At 44.7% G+C, this 21,002-nt stretch overlaps 2 protein-coding genes across 3 annotated transcripts in view; one reads left to right on the forward strand and one right to left on the reverse strand.

Moving 5' to 3' along the window:
- Nucleotides 1-3,217: 3,217 nt before the first annotated feature.
- Nucleotides 3,218-9,157, forward strand: DUSP12 (dual specificity phosphatase 12; the record flags this gene model as incomplete). Its single annotated transcript, XM_083855266.1, has 6 exons — nucleotides 3,218-3,486; nucleotides 3,571-3,684; nucleotides 4,013-4,131; nucleotides 5,040-5,136; nucleotides 5,491-5,677; nucleotides 6,146-9,157. The coding sequence occupies 6 exons, from the start codon at nucleotides 3,218-3,220 to the stop codon at nucleotides 6,305-6,307; spliced, it is 948 nt and encodes a 315-aa protein (XP_083711392.1). The 3' UTR covers nucleotides 6,308-9,157.
- The window catches only part of ATP6V1A (ATPase H+ transporting V1 subunit A), a 30,363-nt gene continuing 16,345 nt past the window's right edge, over nucleotides 6,985-21,002 (reverse strand). For both annotated transcript variants that reach the window (XM_083855300.1, XM_083855301.1), the window contains exons 5-15: nucleotides 20,540-20,677; nucleotides 19,905-20,056; nucleotides 18,925-19,087; nucleotides 17,678-17,786; nucleotides 16,742-16,864; nucleotides 16,540-16,654; nucleotides 15,390-15,453; nucleotides 14,464-14,667; nucleotides 12,456-12,550; nucleotides 11,109-11,280; nucleotides 6,985-9,246 (exon numbers count right to left, since the gene is read on the reverse strand). In XM_083855300.1, the coding sequence (XP_083711426.1) occupies nucleotides 9,154-9,246; nucleotides 11,109-11,280; nucleotides 12,456-12,550; nucleotides 14,464-14,667; nucleotides 15,390-15,453; nucleotides 16,540-16,654; nucleotides 16,742-16,864; nucleotides 17,678-17,786; nucleotides 18,925-19,087; nucleotides 19,905-20,056; nucleotides 20,540-20,677 (1,428 nt within the window). In that variant the 3' untranslated portion in view covers nucleotides 6,985-9,153. The remainder of the gene's footprint in view (nucleotides 9,247-11,108; nucleotides 11,281-12,455; nucleotides 12,551-14,463; nucleotides 14,668-15,389; nucleotides 15,454-16,539; nucleotides 16,655-16,741; nucleotides 16,865-17,677; nucleotides 17,787-18,924; nucleotides 19,088-19,904; nucleotides 20,057-20,539; nucleotides 20,678-21,002) is intronic.

The following is a 21,002-nucleotide window of genomic DNA, read 5'->3' on the forward strand; positions in this document are numbered from 1 at the left end:
CGGTGGTAGAGGAGAAGATGATGGGGGGAGGCGGAGGTGGGGGGAGAACAAGGGTTTGCAAATCAGACTGAAAAAAAAAATATTTACTCTAATTTGGGAGTCATGAGCAAATTCAGGACACATCGTCCCAGGCTGCAGGTGGCAAACATAGCAAAGGAGGGGTGCAGGGGAACAGTGAGGTTTAGGGAGTGCAGTTTTGGCTGTGTGAGGCCATTAGGTACCGAGCTGTCAGTGGGCTCTGCCCCAAGGACTTTGTACTTACCCCACTATAGCTTTTCAGTTTGAAATCACATCTTTTTCACATTCCCTCATTATCCACAGATTTAGAAAGCAGCAGAGAGGACTGTAGTGCTAACACTACCACTAGACCAACCTCTTGGGATCCTGCATCAAGCCCTGCCTGGTTTTGGTTGCAGACAGTACTGCTTGCCCCTGCATATTCACAGATTTGAAGGTTAACAGATATTATTAACCACCCCTTAGTATTCACATAATACCTGGATAATATAACCCTGCTGTAAAACTCATAGCCCCTTCAGTCACTTGCAGTTGTCTGCAGACGTTTTCAGATCACTCAAGAAATGAATAATCTGGTTTTTCCCCATGGTAGTTTGCTACAATTGTTATCTGCTTTCACAAGTAAAGGTCCATATACAGTTTTATCTGGTTTTAATTTCCACCTGTCTTTGTTTTCAGTATGCTTTTTTCCCCCTGCTGTTACTGGAAAGTTGTCTGTATTTTTAAATGCTTTTTCAGTAAACATTTAATTTCTTGCTGGTGTCAATGGAAGAGGACATTTTGCACACTTATGTAGCTTAAAATAATCTAAATGAGAGCTGTCAGAGGCTCCCCATACTCAGATACACAGGCACACTCTCTGGGTCACGTTTATGCGATTTAGAACTGATCCATCCAAAGAGGTGATCTGCCTTTCCCTGGAGCAGCTTGCCAGCTGGACTGCTGCACAATCACACAATCACACATGCACCAGGGCAAGCACAGGAGGTGAGGCAGGATGGCAGCGAACTTTAAGCAGTGGCCTTGCACCCTTGGGGCCTATCTCAACTACAAAGAGTTGTCTCAGTCTGCTCAGTGGGCCACCAGCAGCACATGGAAACTCCAGAGCTCTGGAAGCTGCTGTTCCACTGCCCATCTCCCAGCAAGACTGGCAAGTGGTGCCTGCTGTCTGCTGGCACTGGTGGGCAAGTGTCTCATGGGCAGCATCCTCAGCAGCATCTCTGTGGTGGCCCATCCCTCCTGCAGCACGACAGCTGCTCCACACTACCCCAGCTCCATCCGCCTCTCCTGCGGGAAAGGGATAACAATCTCACTTCGCACCCGGGTTCAGTCTCACCTTATCAGGTCTGAGGTGGCTGCCAGTGTCACCTCCTCCGTGCCTTGTCAGCATCCTGCAAAGATGCCCGAGGCCCCTGCAGATGTTTTTGCAGCAGTTTTGCCTACAGCTGTCTCACACTAGAACAATTCCCCCCAGTGACAGTAATTAGGGCCTTTAAGCTCTTCTATCCCATATAGTGGAGACAGGGTAAGGTACTGTGTCTTAGCCATGGAGAGAGCCTTAGCACGGGTCTTTATAATGAAATTTGGCAGTTTGCCATGATAAAAAAGGTGTAAGGAGGGAGGAGAGGGGACCAAGAAGATGGAGCCAGGCTCTTCTCACTGGTGCCAGCCACCAGGACACAGGCAGAAACCGATGCACACAAAGTTCCTCCTGAACATGAGGAAGAACTTTACTGCAAGGGTGACTGTGGACTGGAACAAGTTGTCTGGAGAGGTTGTGGAGTGAGACAGAAAACAGCTGGCAAACAAACTTTCCAACACAATTTAAAGTATTCGAAAGCAGGGATTCTTTATTATGAGCATGCTGGACACCCAGAAGATATCTTCTGTAGTTTAGGTGTATCCAGAGTGAAATTCCATCATGACCATACATATTCATTGCAGTGTGCTTTCTAGCTAATACAGAAACATCGCCTTTCCTAGAACTAATTTGTATGCATCCACCTCCTGGAAGTCCTTTATGGTCTTAGAAGGTCATCTAAAGGGTTCTCTGGTGGTCATACTCACCGAGTGCCCCTGAGAGGAAAGCTAATATCTTCACAAACAATGTGATGGGTGAAGGTGTGGGTGTTAATGTCTTTGAAATGGATCTTAATGCGTCTGCTTAATTTGGGCAGCAGGTTTGTTGCAGCGCCCAGACAGGCTCCTGAAACAAACAAGTGGGTCTGCATAAGCCTGAACTTCTAAACTTTGGGGTAAAATAGCAGGTTTAAGTGGGGAATATGTGGTAGGTGGTTCGGGAAAGCTGTACCTTCCCTGTACCTCAGCAAAGGAAAGGAAGAGGGCAACGTCCAGCCGGGAGTTCAGGATAAAAGGAGGCTGCGCCCTCTGAAACCTCGAGGGAGAAAACCCCGCGGGTGTGTGCCCCAGGGGACTCTCTCCCTTTATCCGAATAAAGTTGCAGGACTCCTGTCTCCTATATGGACGTAAACCTCCGGCGTTTGTGGATTTTCCTGACACCCTCAATGCTGCAGATGACCTTGGTTTGCACTTCTCTTAGGGCATGCACTGCTGCTTCTTGTTACGTGGCTTCTGCCACAAAAGCCATTACATTCCTCATCATCTGTTTATTCACTGGTTGCAGCTACATTTAGCATGCTGTCTGTCTACTTTTATACTCTTTTATCTATTTTGCTAGTTAGTATTTAAGCTCTATTTAGCAGCTTCAAGGAGAGCTGAATATTTCTATTCTCTGTGTTGCCTGTCAGGAGTCTCCCTCGCTGGAGATACTCCAGAACGGTCTGGACACAATCCTGTGCCATGTGCTGTGCCAGCCTGAGGAGGGAGAAGGAACTAAATCACCCACTGTGGTCCCTTCCAAGCGGACCGATCCTGTGATATTTGTTTGCTGAGCATTTGTAAGGACACAGAAAGGTGTGGGAGGGGAAGAGGCGAGTTCAGACAGACACTCGTGGGCGCAGCGAGGAGAGAACGGCACCGGGACGCGCAGCGGCGTGACCATCACCGCAGAAATCCTTCCTTCCTTCCTTCCTTCCTTCCTTCCTTCCTTCCTTCCTTCCTTCCTTCCTTCCTTCCTTCCTTCCTTCCTCCCTCCCTCCCTCCCTCCCTCCCTGCTCCAAGGGAAGCGGAAAGCGGGGCCGTGCCGGGGGCGGCGCTTCCCCCGCCGCCTCCCTCAGCCATGGCGGCCCCCGGCGGGCCGGTGCCGGTGCTGCCGGGGCTCTACCTGGGCGCCGCGGGGTCCTGCTCGTCCCCGGAGGCGCTGGCGGCGGCGGGCGTGGTGGCCGTGCTGACGGTGGACGCGGAGGAGCCGCCGGCCGTGCCGGGGCTGCGGGCCATGCACGTCCGGGCGCTGGACGAGCCCGGCGCCGACCTGCTGAGCCGCCTGGACGAGTGCGCGGCCTTCCTGGGCGCGGCCCGGGCGGGCGGCGGCGCCGCGCTGGTCCGATGGTGAGCCCGGGGCCGTGGCGGGGCCCGGCGCTCCTCCGCCGGTGAGCCCGGGGCCGCCGCTGACGGGCCACCCTTGCCTTGCAGCCACGCCGGGGTGAGCCGCAGCGTGGCCGTGGTCGCCGCCTACCTGATGAAGACTCAGGGGTTGGGCTGGGGAGAGGCGCTGGCCGCCGTCAGGGCCGCCAAGCCGGACGCGCAGTGAGTGCCTGGCCCGCGGCCCCCGCGCCCCTCAGCCCGGTCCCCTCAGCCCCCGTGTCCCCTCAGCCCCCGTGTCCCCTCAGCCCCCGTGTCCCCTCAGCCCCCGCGCCCCTCAGCCCGGTCCCCTCAGCCCCCGTGTCCCCTCAGCCCCCGTGTCCCCTCAGCCCCCGTGTCCTCTCGCCCCCTCAGCCCCTGTGTCCCCTCAGCCCCTGTGTCCCCTCAGCCCCTGTGTCCTCTCAGCCCCCGTGTCCTCTCACCCCCCTCAGCCCCTGTGTCCCCTCAGCCCCTGTGTCCCCTCAGCCCCTGTGTCCTCTCGCCCCCGGCGCAGGGTGAACCCCGGCTTCCAGCGGCAGCTGGAGCTCTACGAGGCGATGGGCTGCGCCGTGGACACCGGCAGCGTCCTCTACAAGCGGTACCGGCTGGAGATGCTCAGCGAGAGGCTCTCCGGTGAGTGGGAACATGGCATGGTAATTAAGTACATTTTTCTCTTCCCAAGGAGGGGAACGGGCTGTCCTGGAATGAGCGCGGAAAGCCCTGGCAAAGGGGGTTGACTTCCAGTGTTGCCCTCAAAGCAGCCTGGCCTGGGCTTGGCCAGGGCAAGCATTCCCATTATGCCAGCCCTAGAGAATCCCAGCTCATCAGTGGGGGAAAAAATGTGTCTTTGAGAGATGTGATCTGTAAGCAACTGTGCTCTTTAGCAAAGTGCAAAAAAGGGTAAGGTCAATTTGATACTCGTCGTGATTTTTACATCCCTGGCAAAGCAAACAGCATCCTCAGAAAGGATGGCAATGTGATGAAAAAAGTAACATGCAAAACTTGAGATACAGCTGAAATTCAGGTAATTTCGTACTTTAATTTGCAAAAGATACGTGTGCATCAGTGGAATTTTATAATAAAATAATGATCTGTAGCTTTTCTTGCAAGATCTCAGTGTTGCATACTCAACATGACAGTACTGTTGCCCTTTATCTGTCACTGTCCTTAGCAGTTCTCTTTTGTAGGCTGACTTTCTGTATTTTGGACACTGAAACATTGGCACAACTGCTCAGAAACCTCCTCTGCCTTTACTTTCTAAGTAAGAACATAAAGCAAAATATAATTATTTTACCATGGTTGAGGCCATAGTCTAGGTAATGCAGTTCCTTGCATTAAGCAGATCCCAGTCTTAAGCATGGCAGGATGAGGCTCTTTTGTTTTTAGCTTAATCTATTGGAATTGGTGAGAGAGCAAATGAAAGGAAAGAAGGTGGCTCCTGCAGGCTGTGGCTGGGGCAGAGGCGCAGTCCTGTCTCATTCCCAGGAATGCAGCGTGGCTGAGCTGATCCGATTCACAACATGGTCCTGACCCCTCTGCAGAACCTCAAGACTTGCCCCGAGAAGTCTTTGCCGTTGATCCTACCACTGTATGTCAAACTGTGAACACAGAGGTTCTCTACAGATGCAGGAAATGCAGGTACTTTATATATATATATATATATATATATATATATATATATATATAATATGTATTTTTACATATTTATAAAATACTTTATATTTCTCCTTAAAACATCATTGTGAGATACACTCAAGAGAATAATATCCAGTATAAATCAATGGGTGTGCCATTGTCAGGTCAGGGGTCAGGGATGAACTGTTCCCTGGAGTGGTGCTTGTGAACCTTCTAGACTAATCAAAAAATGTAGAATTTGCACTCCTCTTTATTTAGAGTCAGGAGACCCACATCCCTATTTTCTATTGTCTGTAGGTTTGTCCAGGTTAAAAAAAAATAGTTTTACTTCCTTTTTTCCCATGTCCCGGGGGGCAGACGCGCTCTGTTCCGCAGCTCCAGCATTTTGTCCCACACGGAAGGGATGGGCCCGACAGCCTTTGCCCACAAGAGGATAACAGACTCTGCACGGCTCTCTGGGAATGGCCAGGAAAAGTGCACCTCCTACTTCATTGAGCCCGTGCAGTGGATGGAGCCAGCACTGCTTGGAGTAATGGAAGGACAGGTGAAGCTTTAGTCTTTGAATTTTTGGGGTTTTTTTTGTTGCAAAGGCAGAATTTTGTTTCTTCCCTGAAAGGAAAACCCTCACAGCAAAGTGTAAATTTTGCAGCTTATGGGCAGGTTCTTAAATGTAAAATAGTCTTTCACAAGGAGATGAGCTGGTGCTCTGCTTGAGCTAACACCAGCCAGGATGTTGGACAGGGTTTATTTGCTGTTTGTTTCTTAGGAGAAAGATTTGTGGGACTTCAGAAGCCTGTTGTGATCTCAGGCTGACCAAGTCTTTTGGGCCCTGGTAAAACTGTCTTGGAATCCCACCAGATCCCAGCAGCTGCATTTTCACACCCTCCCTTCTGCCAGCACAGCTGCCTGCTACACCCCAGGGCTAAAGAGCCCTTCCAGTTTAGCTTTTTGGCCTGTTTTTAACTAAATCCACATGAAACGTCTTAGACTGAGTCTTGGGTTTTTCTTGCAGCTTCTGTGTCCCAAATGCTCGTGGAAGCTGGGATCCTTCAGCTGGAGGGGGGACCAGTGCTCCTGTGGCCGCTGGGTGACACCGGCCTTCCAGATCCACAAAAGTCGAGTGGATGAAGTGAGGACACTGCCACTTGGGAACTTCCAGACTGCCAAAACCTGAACTCGTTGCTTCACTTGATGGATTTCTTAACATCTTCCAAGAACTACTAGACCATAGTTGTCAGGAAAGGAGCTTATGACTTCCACCCCTTTGTGAGGTGGTGGAATTACTTGGAACACCTTCAGCTTGCTGTATCTATTAATATATTCTATGAAATATCAGAACACTTTCTTCAAAGAGGTGTTAACAGAGTGGTCAAATCTACAAAATGGGCCAAATGTGATATTTTTAGTGTATTCTTCATTTACGTGTTGCTGTTTACAGAAGGTCTCAACTCCTTATTCAAAAGGAGTTGCTGTGGCCAGCAGTGCTGCTCAGCTTCTAATCCAAAGTGCCCTAAAATGGTACAAGAACAGTTGTTTTGCATGCATGGCAGCAAAAGGCAAACTTAGTTACACTGTTATTGTATTAAAAGCAATCCTAAAAATACCTGCCCTAAGAGTATTTACTACTTTGTAACTTTCACATGTGTGAGGAGATGTGCAAGCTGTAATAGAATGGGAGAACTTAAGTAAAGAGTCCATGCCAAATTACTGCATACAGGTTTTAAAGAAATCCCTAAAGTAAGTGATGTAATAATTTTTTTTAAGCAAGCTGTGACCTTTCATTATGGGCTGCTGTGTACAGCACTGTGGCATAGGTTTGGTTTGGCATGAAAAAATAGGACAGATAAAACCTAATTTAAATCAATTTTATTTTCATTGACTTGAACAATTTTTTTAATTTATTTTTTTACACAATTTCCAGCAACATACATTATGAAATATATAAGATAAAGTAGGTGGTGGGGTTCTGCCCATGTTGTAATTCCTCCCACAGCTGTGGAAGGAAGACTTGCAGGACACAGTGAACATCAGAATCTCAACACTGAAAACAGACACAAAACAAAAAGGACAAAAATATATATGAAACTTTGAACTGGTCACACTTCAGGGCCAGGTACAGCACAATAAATATTAGAACTGCATTATCTTAGACATCTTCTGTAAAGTGTATAACATCCTCTATTTAAAGAGATAAGAACATCTGTTTTTTAGCATGAAATGCTACATTGTACAGTGGTGAAGGGTACAAACGATGAGCCCAGCAAGGGCTTGGATGGTGACTACTCATTCACACATGCTCATTGATAAAACAAGCAGCATACACCAAAAGTTTAGTGAGCTGTAAACTTAAGCGTTCACTACCAGAATATCAGCTGGAGGAGCAGTTTCTTTTCGGGAGAACCAAAAATAGTCAATCCCTCTAAAGTTTCAGCTGGGCTCTCCCCTGACAAACAGTGGGTTGATACCATAATGGAAGTGGCAGCATTTGGTCCGTAGCACAAGATCCCTTTGCATCACTACTGTTCAAAGCTGGCGCCGGTGGAAATGCTTCAGTGCAGAATTAACGCTCACGTAGGCACGGTGTCACCAACAACAGGTGCTGTCTCAGGACTAACAAAGCAGTAGATGGCAGCTGGAGCCCAGCTGGGCACAGGATGCCACCTGTCACAATCAAGAGGGAGAGACTGGAGAGGATGCCAGCATCTCTCTCTTGCACTCTGGAACAATGGGATGAGTGCTGGTCTCGGGGAGTTTGACAGGAAGGCTGCGCTCTGCTCATTCCTCATCTCAGTCTAGTTTTACCAATAAAAAAGCCCAAGAGACAGCAGTTTCAGCTGCTTGACAGAGTGCTTCCAGAGCACAGAGCAGAACACCAGAGCCACTGGTTTCTCTAGCATCGTAATCAACAAGGTAGGAGTAAATACATTTTGTACTCGTCAGCCTTCCCCATTCATCCCCCGCCCCCAGCTGAGCATCATACATTCCTCTTACACAGGAACTGGGGACCTTCTGTGCCACCACCCAACAGGCCATGTGGGCACAGGTGGAGGAAGGAGGCTAAGCACGTGCTTTCCTTTCCTTGGCATAACCTGGGCATTGCACTGGGGGCAACTGCACTGGCAGAGCACCACCAAGGAAGGACCACGCTGTGGTCAGCACATGTGGGATCACTGTACCTTGCCAACCATGTGCAGTACATGGCAGCAGTCACAAGCTTCACAAAGTAAAGCAGCTTAGTGTCAGGAAATTTTACAAGATGAATGGGAGCCAAGAAGGTAAAATTCTGCTGGAAGCTGAGCACCTATGGCTTTGATTTTAGCTGATGCTGAGTCCAACAGTCCTATCTGTATTAAACAGGAAGATAAAATTGTGTTTCTCCAGTGTACAAAATTATACCAGTCGCTTGTATATGCTCATCTTCTAGTTAGTCCTTTCTTGGAGAGGACCAAAACTACCACATTTCAATACCAAAAGACTCAGCTGAGAGACTCAGAAATGACAGAGTAGTGAAGAATTTTTGGTTGTATCAACATGTCATCAGAATATGGTCAAAAATTCTGTTTGAGAACAGGGAGTTCTACGTCTGATAGTCACTTAGCAAAGTACCAGGTGTAAATGCCCTTCCCACTGCCAGCTCGCAATGTACCGCATGACTGCATGAAGACCTACACCTCCTCTGCCACTGCAGCTCAACTGATTACACCCCGAGGTGAAAGACTGGTTACCAGGAGAGCTGGGAGAGGAAAGGTAAAACTTTTCCCACCCTAGAAGTGTACAACAGCATTTCCTCACTCAGCCAGGCCCATTCACACATCACTCACCACTTCAGACGCACAAAGCAATGCCAAATACAAACTAAGAGGAATGTTTTTTGTAAAGACACTCTCTGAGTATGAACAGGGGAAACATACAGTTATTTATCAACTCAAGTACTGTTGCATCATTCTTGTAAGGTAGGGAAGCAGAGGAGCTGAGATGAGGAACTGAGAGGACAAACTGGAGTGGTCACAGAGGTCGAGTCTAGTCTTCCAGACTGCGAAATGCATTCTGCATATCCTCAAACAGCTGAGCATAGTCCGCCTTGATTTTTGTTTCACCATCTTTAACGGGGTCCTGATAAAACACAGCAAGTAAAAAGATCCATCAGGAAAAGCCCATGGGACTTAAGTCAGCCCTGGTTTGCCACTGCTGTAACCTCTTGACCTCGGGATTAACACTTGCCAACTGCAGAGCAGGCAGTGTAGCTCTGTCTTCGCATCCTGTCTCACCAACAGCCGGAGGGTTTAAATCTCATTCTTTTCTCACATTAGTGAGCAGGCAGAATGGGTATTGGAAAGAGGGTTTTTTTCATAAGCAGTGGTTACTGCACTGAAAAGCAACTGATTTGGAAAGCAATCAAAAATACTGAGGGTCTTGGTTAATGCTGTGTGATTTAAGAGCTGCAGTGATTAATACCAGCTGCTATCCCTACACCAAATGCAGTGCATCCCCAGTAAGTGGAAGAGTTACTCTGCCATTAGTTAGAGGTTGTTTAGTTAAAATTAAAATACATTGTGTAATCATAAAAGTCTCAAAAAAATTTTGGTACAGCTTCATTTTCTCAGAATACTTTTCATGAAAGACAAAGGCAAAAAATGTAACTATCAGCTTTGCTCTGAGGCTGCAAGGTTTTCTCTGCAAGATGCATTAACTGTCAGGCTGTGAAATCTGTTCAATGTTTTCACCATTCTCCTCTAAGTGCTAAGATCCTCTGGGTCAGTGCAACTCTTGGTAAACACAGAGGCCTTACATGTGTGGACTGCTTCTTACATTGTCCTTCCAAAGTACCCAAACTGCAGGATGCAGGACATCTGAATCCTATCACCTGTCTCACTGCTATCTGGGGAATACAATTTTCCTTTCATAACTATTAGAGATCCAGCTCCACCTAACACATATTCACACTCCGGATTCCCTTTTTCAGCCATGCTGTCCCTCTGCTCTGCTAAACTGCAAGTACCTGCTGGTGGGCCAGGGTTTGTAGGGAGTGTTTTAACTATCCTGTCTCTACATAACCAGCTCTCAAAGAAGCTCATGTCCCCAAGGGCATCTTGTTATGTTCTTGATGCTTTGAGAATACATACCAGGAACCCACTTACTGCATAAACAAGCCAGTACGCTGCAGGAACAGAATACATTGGCATGGCAGAACATTAAATTCTAAACATATTTGATCCAATGCTACTTGTTCTCCGAAGATTTGCCAGTACTGACTTACGTGAGTTTTAACAGAGAAAGCATTATATTTTATACAGGATATCAATCAGTATCACAGGTTACTACTGTCCTACCAGTAACTGCTACACCAGCATGCTCTGATGAGTTAGTAAAGCTGTACCCTAAAATGACAGCTACTGAGGTTACCCAGAGCAGGTGCTCCAATCCACTTGTTTTGTCTTAAGCCTATGCTGAAGTTACTCCTCCCTTCCTCTCCCCACTTCCAGCAATCTCTTTTATATTAGAGAAAGGCATAAGCAGCCTGAAGTTTAAATCCAGGAAAAACTGAATGATAGAAATGTTAACTGAGCTATTTTAAACAGAAGTTAAGGAAAGAAATGTTCCTTTAATAATATATAATGTATCCCATGTTTGACTTCAGGCTGCTTCTCTCTAATAATAGTCTCCTTAGAACATGTTATAATATTTTTACAGAATTTTATCACGAAACCCCCAAAGCAAACAGGAAAAGGTGCTTGTACTGTTGCCATGATTATATGTAACACAAAAGAGACTGCTGAAGGTTGGGTTGCCAAGGCTGTGCTGTCAGCATTACCTGACTGGATTTCTCCACTGACCATTCCTGTGCTCACCATCCGATTCTTTACTGTCTTCAAAATGATGGCAAAGAGTCTCTGTTCACAGACCTTCATCAAAGGTCTTTCAGAGGCCCTGGAAGCTCACAGGAAGCAGGACAACCCACTTCCTTACAAACATACCTTGAACTTCATGGAGGTAAGTCTGTAGAGGATTTCACTCATGTTCTCTCGGATGATGGACCACGTGATCTTATTGTCACTCTGAGCTGTGGTTTCTACAGCACGGCGTGCCATGTCATAAAATGCAATCATGTTGGAAAGCATTCCCACTGTTTTATAGAAAGGGCAGAACCTGATGGAATAGAAGAGGACCTGTCAGGCATCTTGCAACAATTAACAGCATTCTCCCCTGACAGAAAAAATGCCAGCCTGCTTTACTCTAGAGATTTTTAATGTATACTGCCAAAGGAGAGGGGCTGCCTCAAATAGGTCCTGCATTTTTAAATAGTCAGATTGCAGACCAAGACAATCATCCTGAAGCTGATTGAAGTTGAGGTTTCTGAAGCAATACCCAAACATTCAGGCAAAACAGGAGCGAACAGGAACTGCTGCTCTGCAAGTCTCACATTTCAATCTGTGCCAATGCTAACAAGTGAAGGAAAACAATGAGCAGCCAACAGAATTCCTCCTTCCTGTTTTGTCCATCAAGGGAACAGGCTTCCTTTCCTCCTAAGAGCCTGGGATGACAGCTCTGCAAGTTTCTTTGCTCACAGGAAAGGGAGTTACTCTGTGACAAGAGCACTTCATACAGTTCCATTTTCAATGGGTAGGTGAGTGCCATAAAAGGTACCTCATTATTATTTATGTGCTACTTCCTGGGCTTCCTATAGCATACACACATACCTGCCCTAGTAACCTGATCAAAGGCACATCCTGTTACAAAATGATGGATGTCTACATTTTTAGTGATGAAGTACGAGACTCCCTCATCTACCTGGGCTGGGGAGTGAGATCAAGTACAAAAAGGCCCCTTGTCAGGCTGTTAAAACACAAGGATAGCATGGAAAGAGGAAAAGCAGAGTTCACTGGGGAGAAAAAGAGAGTAAGGTTTTTTTTGATGGATCAAACTTACTCAAGAATTATGCAATAGTAACTGAAAGCAGATTCTTGCAGTCCCCTGTGTATTGATGGAATAAACAGGAAGACTTTGGATGTTGTCTGTGAAAATAAAGCAGTCCTGTCCTCCTCCTCAAACATGCTACAGTGCAGAAACATTGGCTAACAGAACAATAGAGGAGGACCTGGGAACCCTGAAGGGTTCTGCTTTCAAAAGGGGTCTGCAACCTTTGGTAAGACAATGTGAATGCATTGAATTAGGTAGCCCAATGTTGAATGGGCTACCTAAGCACAGTTCTCTCACTTCTTTAGGGACAGTAACATTAATTTCTGGTCAGCTTCCATGTAAAATAACTGTAACAATCCAGACTGCACAGGACTAAGAGGGCAGAGTGGCCAGTCAGATCTCACCTGTCATAAGGCGTGTAACCATTCTGCTGCAAGAAGTCATCTTTTATCAGCTTAGCAACCTCCAAGGTAATTTTATCTGTTTCTGCCAAGGAAGCCTAGAAAAGTAAGGTAAACAGTTAGTTTAGTACTCAAGTCCATGAAGACACAGTGTGTCCTGGCCAAGAACAGCTGTCTTTGAATACCTGTCTTCTTCCTACCCTCCTAAGACAGCATCAAGTAAAACTCTGTCTTTTGGGTATTTCTCACTCTGTGCTACAGAACAGCCAATTTAACTGATTGCCAGATTAAGATGGGCCAAACAGTAAGTCTGCTTTAGGTCTATCTGATGATGAAGGGAACTTCCTTCCCATTGTTTAAAACCATGGAAAAGCCATCAGACACTGAAAATGCACATGGCTTTGCTATGAGATACATTGAAATGTCACCTTCCTACATAAAGAGAAATTCATTTTTACCTTCCTCAATCCTTATGGAAGAAAGACTAGATCTCAGCATGCTAGATCAAGAAGCAAGCCAAAGGATTTGATACTAGTCTGCACTGTTACCAATGTCCTTTTCCCACTTGGCATCCAAGAAAAGAAAAGGAGTTGATGACAATGCCTGTCATACTCCACAGGACAGCCACAACCCTGCTGCACACTGCTGCTCTTGGCACCACAGGTTGCTCTTCTCCACCTTCATCATCCTTTTGCCAAAGGGGCCTGATTGAGCTTTAAGTAGCCCAACTTGCTTTCTAGACAGGAAGTTTGGACCTTCTTTCATGAGGAGACTAACAGAATTCAGAGCTAAAAAAGAAAAACATACACTGACTGTACTTCCACAATTCTCCCTTTCTAAAGGTTTGTTGCAGTTGTTAGCCAAGCCCAGTCAGAAAGGAACTGTCAAAGCTAACATCTCTGAGAAAAAAAAATCACCAGTTCCAGTACTTCTATCATGAGAACAATGCCTAGTCACAAGTACTGGCTCATCAATATCTCTTCCACACCAAGAAGCCAATCCTATCCTGCTTTGCAAACCAGTCCTTTAGAAGATGGTCTTGTAAATAGAGAACTGCAGAAAGTCCTATGACCCCCTTTCCTTTTCTTCAAAGACACATCAAGAGAAGAGAGCTCTACTAGGCAAGATCTGATGAAAGGTCTCATGTTGGTTGGACTAGAACATCAGTGAAGAGCACTGTGAACAAACTTTCTTCAAGTAACTATATTTAATACATATTACTACATACTACTACAGCTCTGTAAATCAAAATAGCTCATCTGAACATCAAAAAATTAAACTACTATCAAGTATGTGCCAGGAACCTGCCAATTATTATATTTATGTGCTAAGCTGAAACACAGTTCTCACTAGGTCCTTTCTGAGAGCTTTCAATGGAAATTTTCCTGTCCAAGTTTAGCTTTCTCTTCAAAACATTGAAGTGAAAAAAGGAAATTAAAGAATGCCTGCAAAATGGAGCCATATGTCACAGGTTTCTAAGGAAAAAACAGACAATCACAAGTTTTTTGTAAAGCACACTTCACTTTGCTTCTACAGGCCAACTTGTAAATGCCAACACCTCTGTCCTGCAGCTGGCAACATGGTTTCTAATAAACTGTAACCCTTCTGATGACTTCAACAGCAAAGATGGGTTTGCATAATTTCTCTACAAAGACTGCTTCCAGTGGAACAGTACTTTGAGTAGCAGCAAAAGGCATTTCAGCAATACTAGAACACTGAAGCAAATGAACTTTAAAGCAAGCAGTAGATGTCCCACAATCTCATTTACATGAGGAAAGTAGCACCAAGCCAAGGTTTAGCAAATCTGAAAAACTATTTGTCATTAAAAGTCAAACAACATGTAGGAAAGTTGGAATAAAACACAGTTTGAGGTGAGAGAGTCTGACATCTCCCAGTGATCTTTCATGTGCAATGCAGTATCTATCGGGTCTGCTCTAAGACATGGTCAAAAGCCTGCACTAACCATAAGGAATTGGAGGATGGCTCAATGACACCACATCTCCTCACTCACCTTCCCCACAAGCTGCACAATCTCTGCAAGGTCCTCTTCCTCCTGTAGGATCTCTTTGGCCTTTGTCCTGAGAGGGACAAACTCTGTGAAATGCTTGTCGTAGTACTCGTCCAGGGCTCGTGTGTATTTGCTGTAGCTGATCAGCCAGTTTACAGATGGGAAGTGCTTGCGCTGTGCCAGCTTCTTATCCAGGCCCCAGAAAACCTGCCAGAAGTCAGAAAGGTCAATCAGCTCTCCAAATCAGAAGTGAACTAAAATAATTGAAGGTTATTAAAAAAAAAATACAGAGAGCAAGTCGAGCAAGTTGGAGTTAATGCAGCATGGCAAAGGCTTTACAAATGGGAGCCTGTTAACTATAGCAGTGACATTCAAATAACACTTCTCAAAAAATGATGCAACTTTTAAGCTGAGTTCAGGTTTATTCAGCTTGAGGCTGCTCATAAGGGAGCAGTCAGCTATAGCAATATCAATATTGGAGTCTAAGTAAAGTGGAGACTGAATAGATGCAACTGCTTTTCCCAAAACTGCAAACAGCTGCAAGACACTCCTAATCAACTTCTCTGAGGATTTTTTGTGGTTTCAATGCACCTGATTAAAGAGTAGTCTGGTTTCCATCTCAGCTGGAACACATACATTTGCAATGCAGCTCAACAGGCAGCACTTAGAAAGCACACAGATAATCCCTGAGCAGGCAGTGTTGGAAGGAATTGCTGCCTTCACTCCCTCTTCCAAAGGGATCTCAAACACATCAGTTTGAGACCATCTCACAAGGTCACCTTTTACAGTGTTAGAACATTTTCCAAAACAACTACAACACTGTCTGTGTCAAAGCTCTCTCACCCTAGCCACTGGCACAAATGTGCTGAAGTACAACCATCTGGAGACTAACAAAGTGGACAGGAGAGCTGCAATTTTGTGGGACGTACCTGAACAATGCCCAGAGTAGCAGATGTGACAGGATCAGAGAAGTCACCACCTGGGGGAGAGACACTGAGCAGGAAGAGATAGGGAAAAGTTATCAGAGTTGCTTTCACAGTTCAAACTGAAGTACTGAACATATAACTGGCTGCACAGCTAAGTGCAGAGAAACCAGAAAAATCAACATGATTTCAAGTAAATAACAGATTGCAATATGTTTGCAGAAAGTGCTTGATTACCCACACAGGGGTAATATCAAGCATAGCATAAAATAGTTACATCAGTGACTGATTGACAGTATTAAGGTGTAATTTCAGTCACATTAGCTCCAGGTAGTAACTCCAGCTTGGATCAAACCTGTCTCAACTGGAACAGATTCAGCAAGAGTGCTGATAGAACATCATGAATACATAGTGCAGTGATTTTACAGGAATTTGAAATTATTTTTGATATTCACCTATACAGTAACTACTTCATTTGTGCTTGACACTCCAATACATGCCTTTCCAGAGGAAAGAAACAATAGTCTTCCAATCTCAAAAGCAGAAAGCCCTTATATACACATGTTGTGAACAGCAGAGCTAAGCAGAGCGAAAAATCAGCTCTGGATGTTCTTGCAGATGCCCTCCTGAAAATACAGGGAATCCACTTTGCCCAGGGTCTGATACACAAACCAGTATCACCTAGGAGAATGCCTGCGGACAACATGCTTTTCACAGCACATCACAGCCAGAGATAAGCTGCTGCATGGAAGTCTACTCTATTTGAGCATGAGAGTCATGATTCATTATGCCCCCAAGTGCACACACTGCTGCTCTAGCTGCCCCTTCTTTCCTGCTCTGAGCATGGTTTGACATACTTTTCAGAGAGCTCCAATGACCTTCTCCCTGAGCCACTTGATCTGATTGCTGTGCCTGTGATTCCACACATCGCAGAACTACCTGTCCACATTGATTCCTTCTGCCCCTATGAACAATTTAGCAGCAGTTCTGGGTGAAACAGACACTAAATATCTACCTCCTCATTCCCATGTTTTTATGTTCTGCAGCTGCACAGAGCAATGAGACCTTTTTGTCTGGAAAAAAAAGTTACTGTGTCATACAAAACCAGCGATGAAGAACTGCAGCCAGCGCAGAGGCAAAGCAAGGCAACACTCACGCTCCAACAATGCTGACGCTGCCTTCCCTCTCAGGATTCCCCAGACACTTCACCCTCCCGGCTCGCTCATAGAAAGAGGCCAGACGGGCACCGAGGTAGGCTGGATAACCACTGTCTGCAAACACCAACACAGGGATTCAGTCAAAGGCTCAGACTTGGAAGGGCTGCAGTTACAAGACTGGACTGAGAAAAGACTACTCACCAGCTGGCATTTCAGCCAGTCGCCCTGAGATTTCCCTGAGGGCCTCGGCCCATCGGGAAGTGGAGTCTGCCATCATACTGACGTGGTAGCCCATATCCCGGAAATACTCGGACAGGGTGATTCCTGTAACAGAGACAACAGCGTGCTGCAGGACACAGTTCAGAAAGGAATTCTATGCTCATATGTTGTCAGAAAGATGCAAATGAACCAAATTATTTGAGTTTACATTTTGATGGAAACGGACAATGGAAGTTACTCTTTCTTCCTGCTTATGTCCCCACTGTCTTTTTTTTTTTGCTGTTGCTATTTATTTTTTCTCACTCTCCTCATTTTTGTTTATGAACCACACAGACTCATCTTACATTCACGTGTATTTCTTTGAAGAGACACTGCAATGTCACTGATGCTACTCTTTCCCTCACTGAAACCATGAACAAAGACACTTCTTACTGTAAAATGTCTCCTTCCCTTTCAAACCACGAGAATACAGGAGTGAGAAAAGGTCATGATTTATCTGAATTTTCTGACAACTGTTCATAAAAAAGAACTTTAAAAAAGCCTTTAAGAGGCTGCAAAGGAATGAGTAGTCTGCCAACTCAGAGAATACTATTCCTGTCCATTAAGTGGCTGTACCTGTCAGCAAAAAGCTAGTCAAAACCTAAAGCTTACAGAATTAACACATGCAGAAAACCTACACAAGTGCTAGCACAGGATTTTCACCTTATAAACAAAATCTACTCAATATTCAGAAATGGCAATTATATGCAAGCAAGTCAGACTCAGTTAAGATCCTAAGACTTGGTGCAGGCAAGGTCTGAAAGGGTTTACTTCTGAAACTAGACAGGCTTTTTGATATGGCCATCTTAGGAACTGAAAATACTAGAGCATGACAACTTGCTTTATACACAACTTTCTCTATCCTCTTGTCAATCTTACCAGTATAGATGGAAGCTTCTCTGGCAGCCACAGGCATGTTGGAAGTATTTGCTACCAGAGCTGTTCTCTTCATGATACTTTCTACCTTGCCATCAACTTCCATTGTTAACTAAAATGCAAGAAAAGGAAAAACACCCAAACTGTAACAGTAGCAACTTTTTTGTTAATTTTTCACTGCTTGGTCTTTTTACTGTTCTACTTGCCTTATATCGGGAAACTCTCCTCACAGCTATTCTACCAAGAGCAGAAATGAAATTCAAAATTTTAGGATATCTTGGTTTGTCTTTCGGACTGCACACAGCTTAACTTTTTAATGCACATGCTTCAGCCTCACCTCATCTTCTGCAACTGCCAAATCCCTGTTGACCTCATTTAAATAAGTAACAGCAAACCCACTGCACAAGGAAGCACATTGTCCTCTCTCAGATTTCCAGGCTGAAAGAGCTAAAAATTCTTATACTCCTGTCATAAGTCCATTAGGAATCAGAGCTTTTTCCCCTATCTACAAGAAGCCAAGTTAGTATTTGACAACTGGTAATAAACCCACATTTTTAACCTCAGTGAAGCCTTACAAACAACTGAACAACAGAATGCACATCCTGACACTTGTCTAGAATTCCACTTAGGAATTCCCTGGGATTTACCTTCTTCAAGGCCATCTCAGCTTGATTTTCCCACCTTGTCACCAATCAACACACTCAACCCTTCTTTCTGACAGTGAAGTTTCCACCTGACAGTTCATATTACCTGACCCCGGCACAACAACTTCAGTAAAACATAGTAACAAGGATTGGTAAATATGTTGCTTGGTTGTTGCAGTTTGCTTTAATTAAAAGGTATTTTTCTAGTTCATTCAAAAGGTATTCCAAAGCTTAATATGTCAAAATAATATTTGGTACCTGTATCAGCACCCTGCAACTTGTAAATGGATGCTGCATTTCCTATGTATGGTCGAGTTAGAGACATGACTAGTGACAGGTAAAATGTTTGTAACTGTGCTATATTCTTCTCTGACATCCATTCTGGCCTTATTTTAAACAACTTAGAAGGTACACTCAAAAAACTAGTCCAGATGTTTATTGAAATAATTCTTGAACAAGCCAAAAGGGATGTTTGCCAGAGCTTCGAGGCAGGCAAGATGATTTTTTGAAATCACTCTACCAACACGATATTTTACTCAATTACAACACCAGTATGATAGCAAATCTTCCAGGAAGGTTTACTCTCCATGAAATCTCCATACTAACCTCAGGGAAATCTCTCAGTACTTCAGACATTTCATTTCCTCGTTCTCCACAGCCTACATAAATGATGACATCACTGTTGGAGTACTTTGAAAGAGACTGTGAGATCACTGTCTTTCCACAACCAAATGCCCCAGGAATCGCTGTTGTACCCCCTTGTACACACCTGTGTGAAGAAAAAGGACTGATTTGCAAGGAACTAAAAAACAGTTCTTTCCCATTTTAGAACATATTTTCCACTAGAACTCCCTCATCAAAAGCAGAATGACAGGAGTCATATTCAATGTTCTGGGTGAGAAACACAGAGGTAATTTCACTAAATCAAAACATCAAGGGATTAAACCATCCTTTTCTTCTCCTGTCCTTGAGGTATGTGACTTATGCTGATACAACAGCATGACTTCTGGGCTTGAAACATAGCAGTTTTCACAGCTGGAAGCAGCAATGGAATGTAAATGTTAAGAAAAGAACAACTGTACTTAGCTGTGCCTTATAGAATAAGCAGCACAACATTTTAGGACCAAAATACTGAATTCAGTGTCTTAAAACTTAGCTGCTAAAATAAGCAGTTTGTGTTACAGTTAAGTGCAACAGTTTTCCTAAGTGGCAACCTCAAAATCATTGGAAACTACACATCCTCAAGACCATGGAAAGATATCCTACTCATGCATTCAAATGAAGATAGCAAGCTTCAAAGTTCTAGCTTTTCTGCAGATGTGACATGGTTATCTTAAGTTTATGCATGTCCAGTCTTTTCAAAATTAATGCGCTGGAACAGTTTGTTAAGCTTTCTCTTTCCACCAGTGGGTTCCCCTGCCAAATATAGATGAGAAGTTCAGCTAAATATTTTTTATGATTATGCTGTGACACATAATGAAAGCTTACCCTTAAAAAACCCTAAGGCTTTAAAGCCTCCTGCCTCTGTTCCACCCTAAGAAAGTAAATAAAATAAAAATTTAGTAGAAAATAAAGGAGGCACTTACGGGAAGAGGGCATCCAGGACTCGCTGGCCAGTTAATAAAGGATGATTGGCTGGTAACTTCTCGGTGACAGGACGGACTTGACGTACAGGCCACACCTGCACCATGGTGAACTTCTCCTTCACACCTTCAAACTCCAGCTCTAACACAACATCCTAACAGAGACAGGTGAAATAAGCAAACAGCTGCACGCTGCACCAGCACACAAATTCTCAGTTTAACTATTCTGCACAGGCCTTTGGTAACACCACAGAGCTCTTAGAACCTTAACATGCAATCATCACCTCCCAAGGGAAGGCTCTTTCCCATATTTACAAGCCACTGGGGGAAAACAGTGCATACATTAAAAATATGCTTTTGAAGAGCAACTGAATTTTACATATTCATAAGATACTGTAGATCCCCACAGAGGTCATCAAACATGGCATAGTGAAATGCCATTGGGAAGCCACATACATAGAAAGTAGCTGCACAAAGTAATAATGCAACCCCTGCAGGCAGGGTAGCAGAAGTGATCATTAACTCAGACACCTTGTTGCATGAAACACTTTAGCTGGCCTCATGCAGAACAGAAAGAGTACACCAACTTTATAAAAGAGACATGGAATATACCAGCAACTGCTGTTTGGGAGACTTACTGAAGTGTCATAGTTTCCTGGAGGAGCAATGTATGTAACTGTACCCCTATTCCGTGGGGGCAGCATGATTTTGTGTTTGATCAGGGAGTTTTCATTCACCACACCATAAATATCTCCACCAGTGATGTGGCTGCCAACCTAAAATCAGAACAGGTCTATTAGTCATAACTTTTAAAAAAGAATCTTGACAAACTGTAAAAAATACTACAGCTATTAAGTCTAGCACTGTGATTACCCCTTTTAAAAATTCCTTGTTACAGCACAGTAGCTCATTTACATAACTCATTACTCCAAGATCATTGCTAGCAACACTACCTGTGCTCAAGTGCCTTTCAAGGCTCAGACAGGAGCAATTACTGACAGACAAAAGGAATTTTCCTCGTTTCTTTTCCACCTCTCAACCTAATGTGCTAAGAAGAGAAAGGATAGCATATGCTAAGCTGCAGGGTTGGAAAAAGACACT

Source organism: Zosterops lateralis (genome assembly GCF_965231275.1).
Source record: "Zosterops lateralis genome assembly, chromosome: 2".
NCBI classification, from domain to species: domain Eukaryota; kingdom Metazoa; phylum Chordata; class Aves; order Passeriformes; family Zosteropidae; genus Zosterops; species Zosterops lateralis.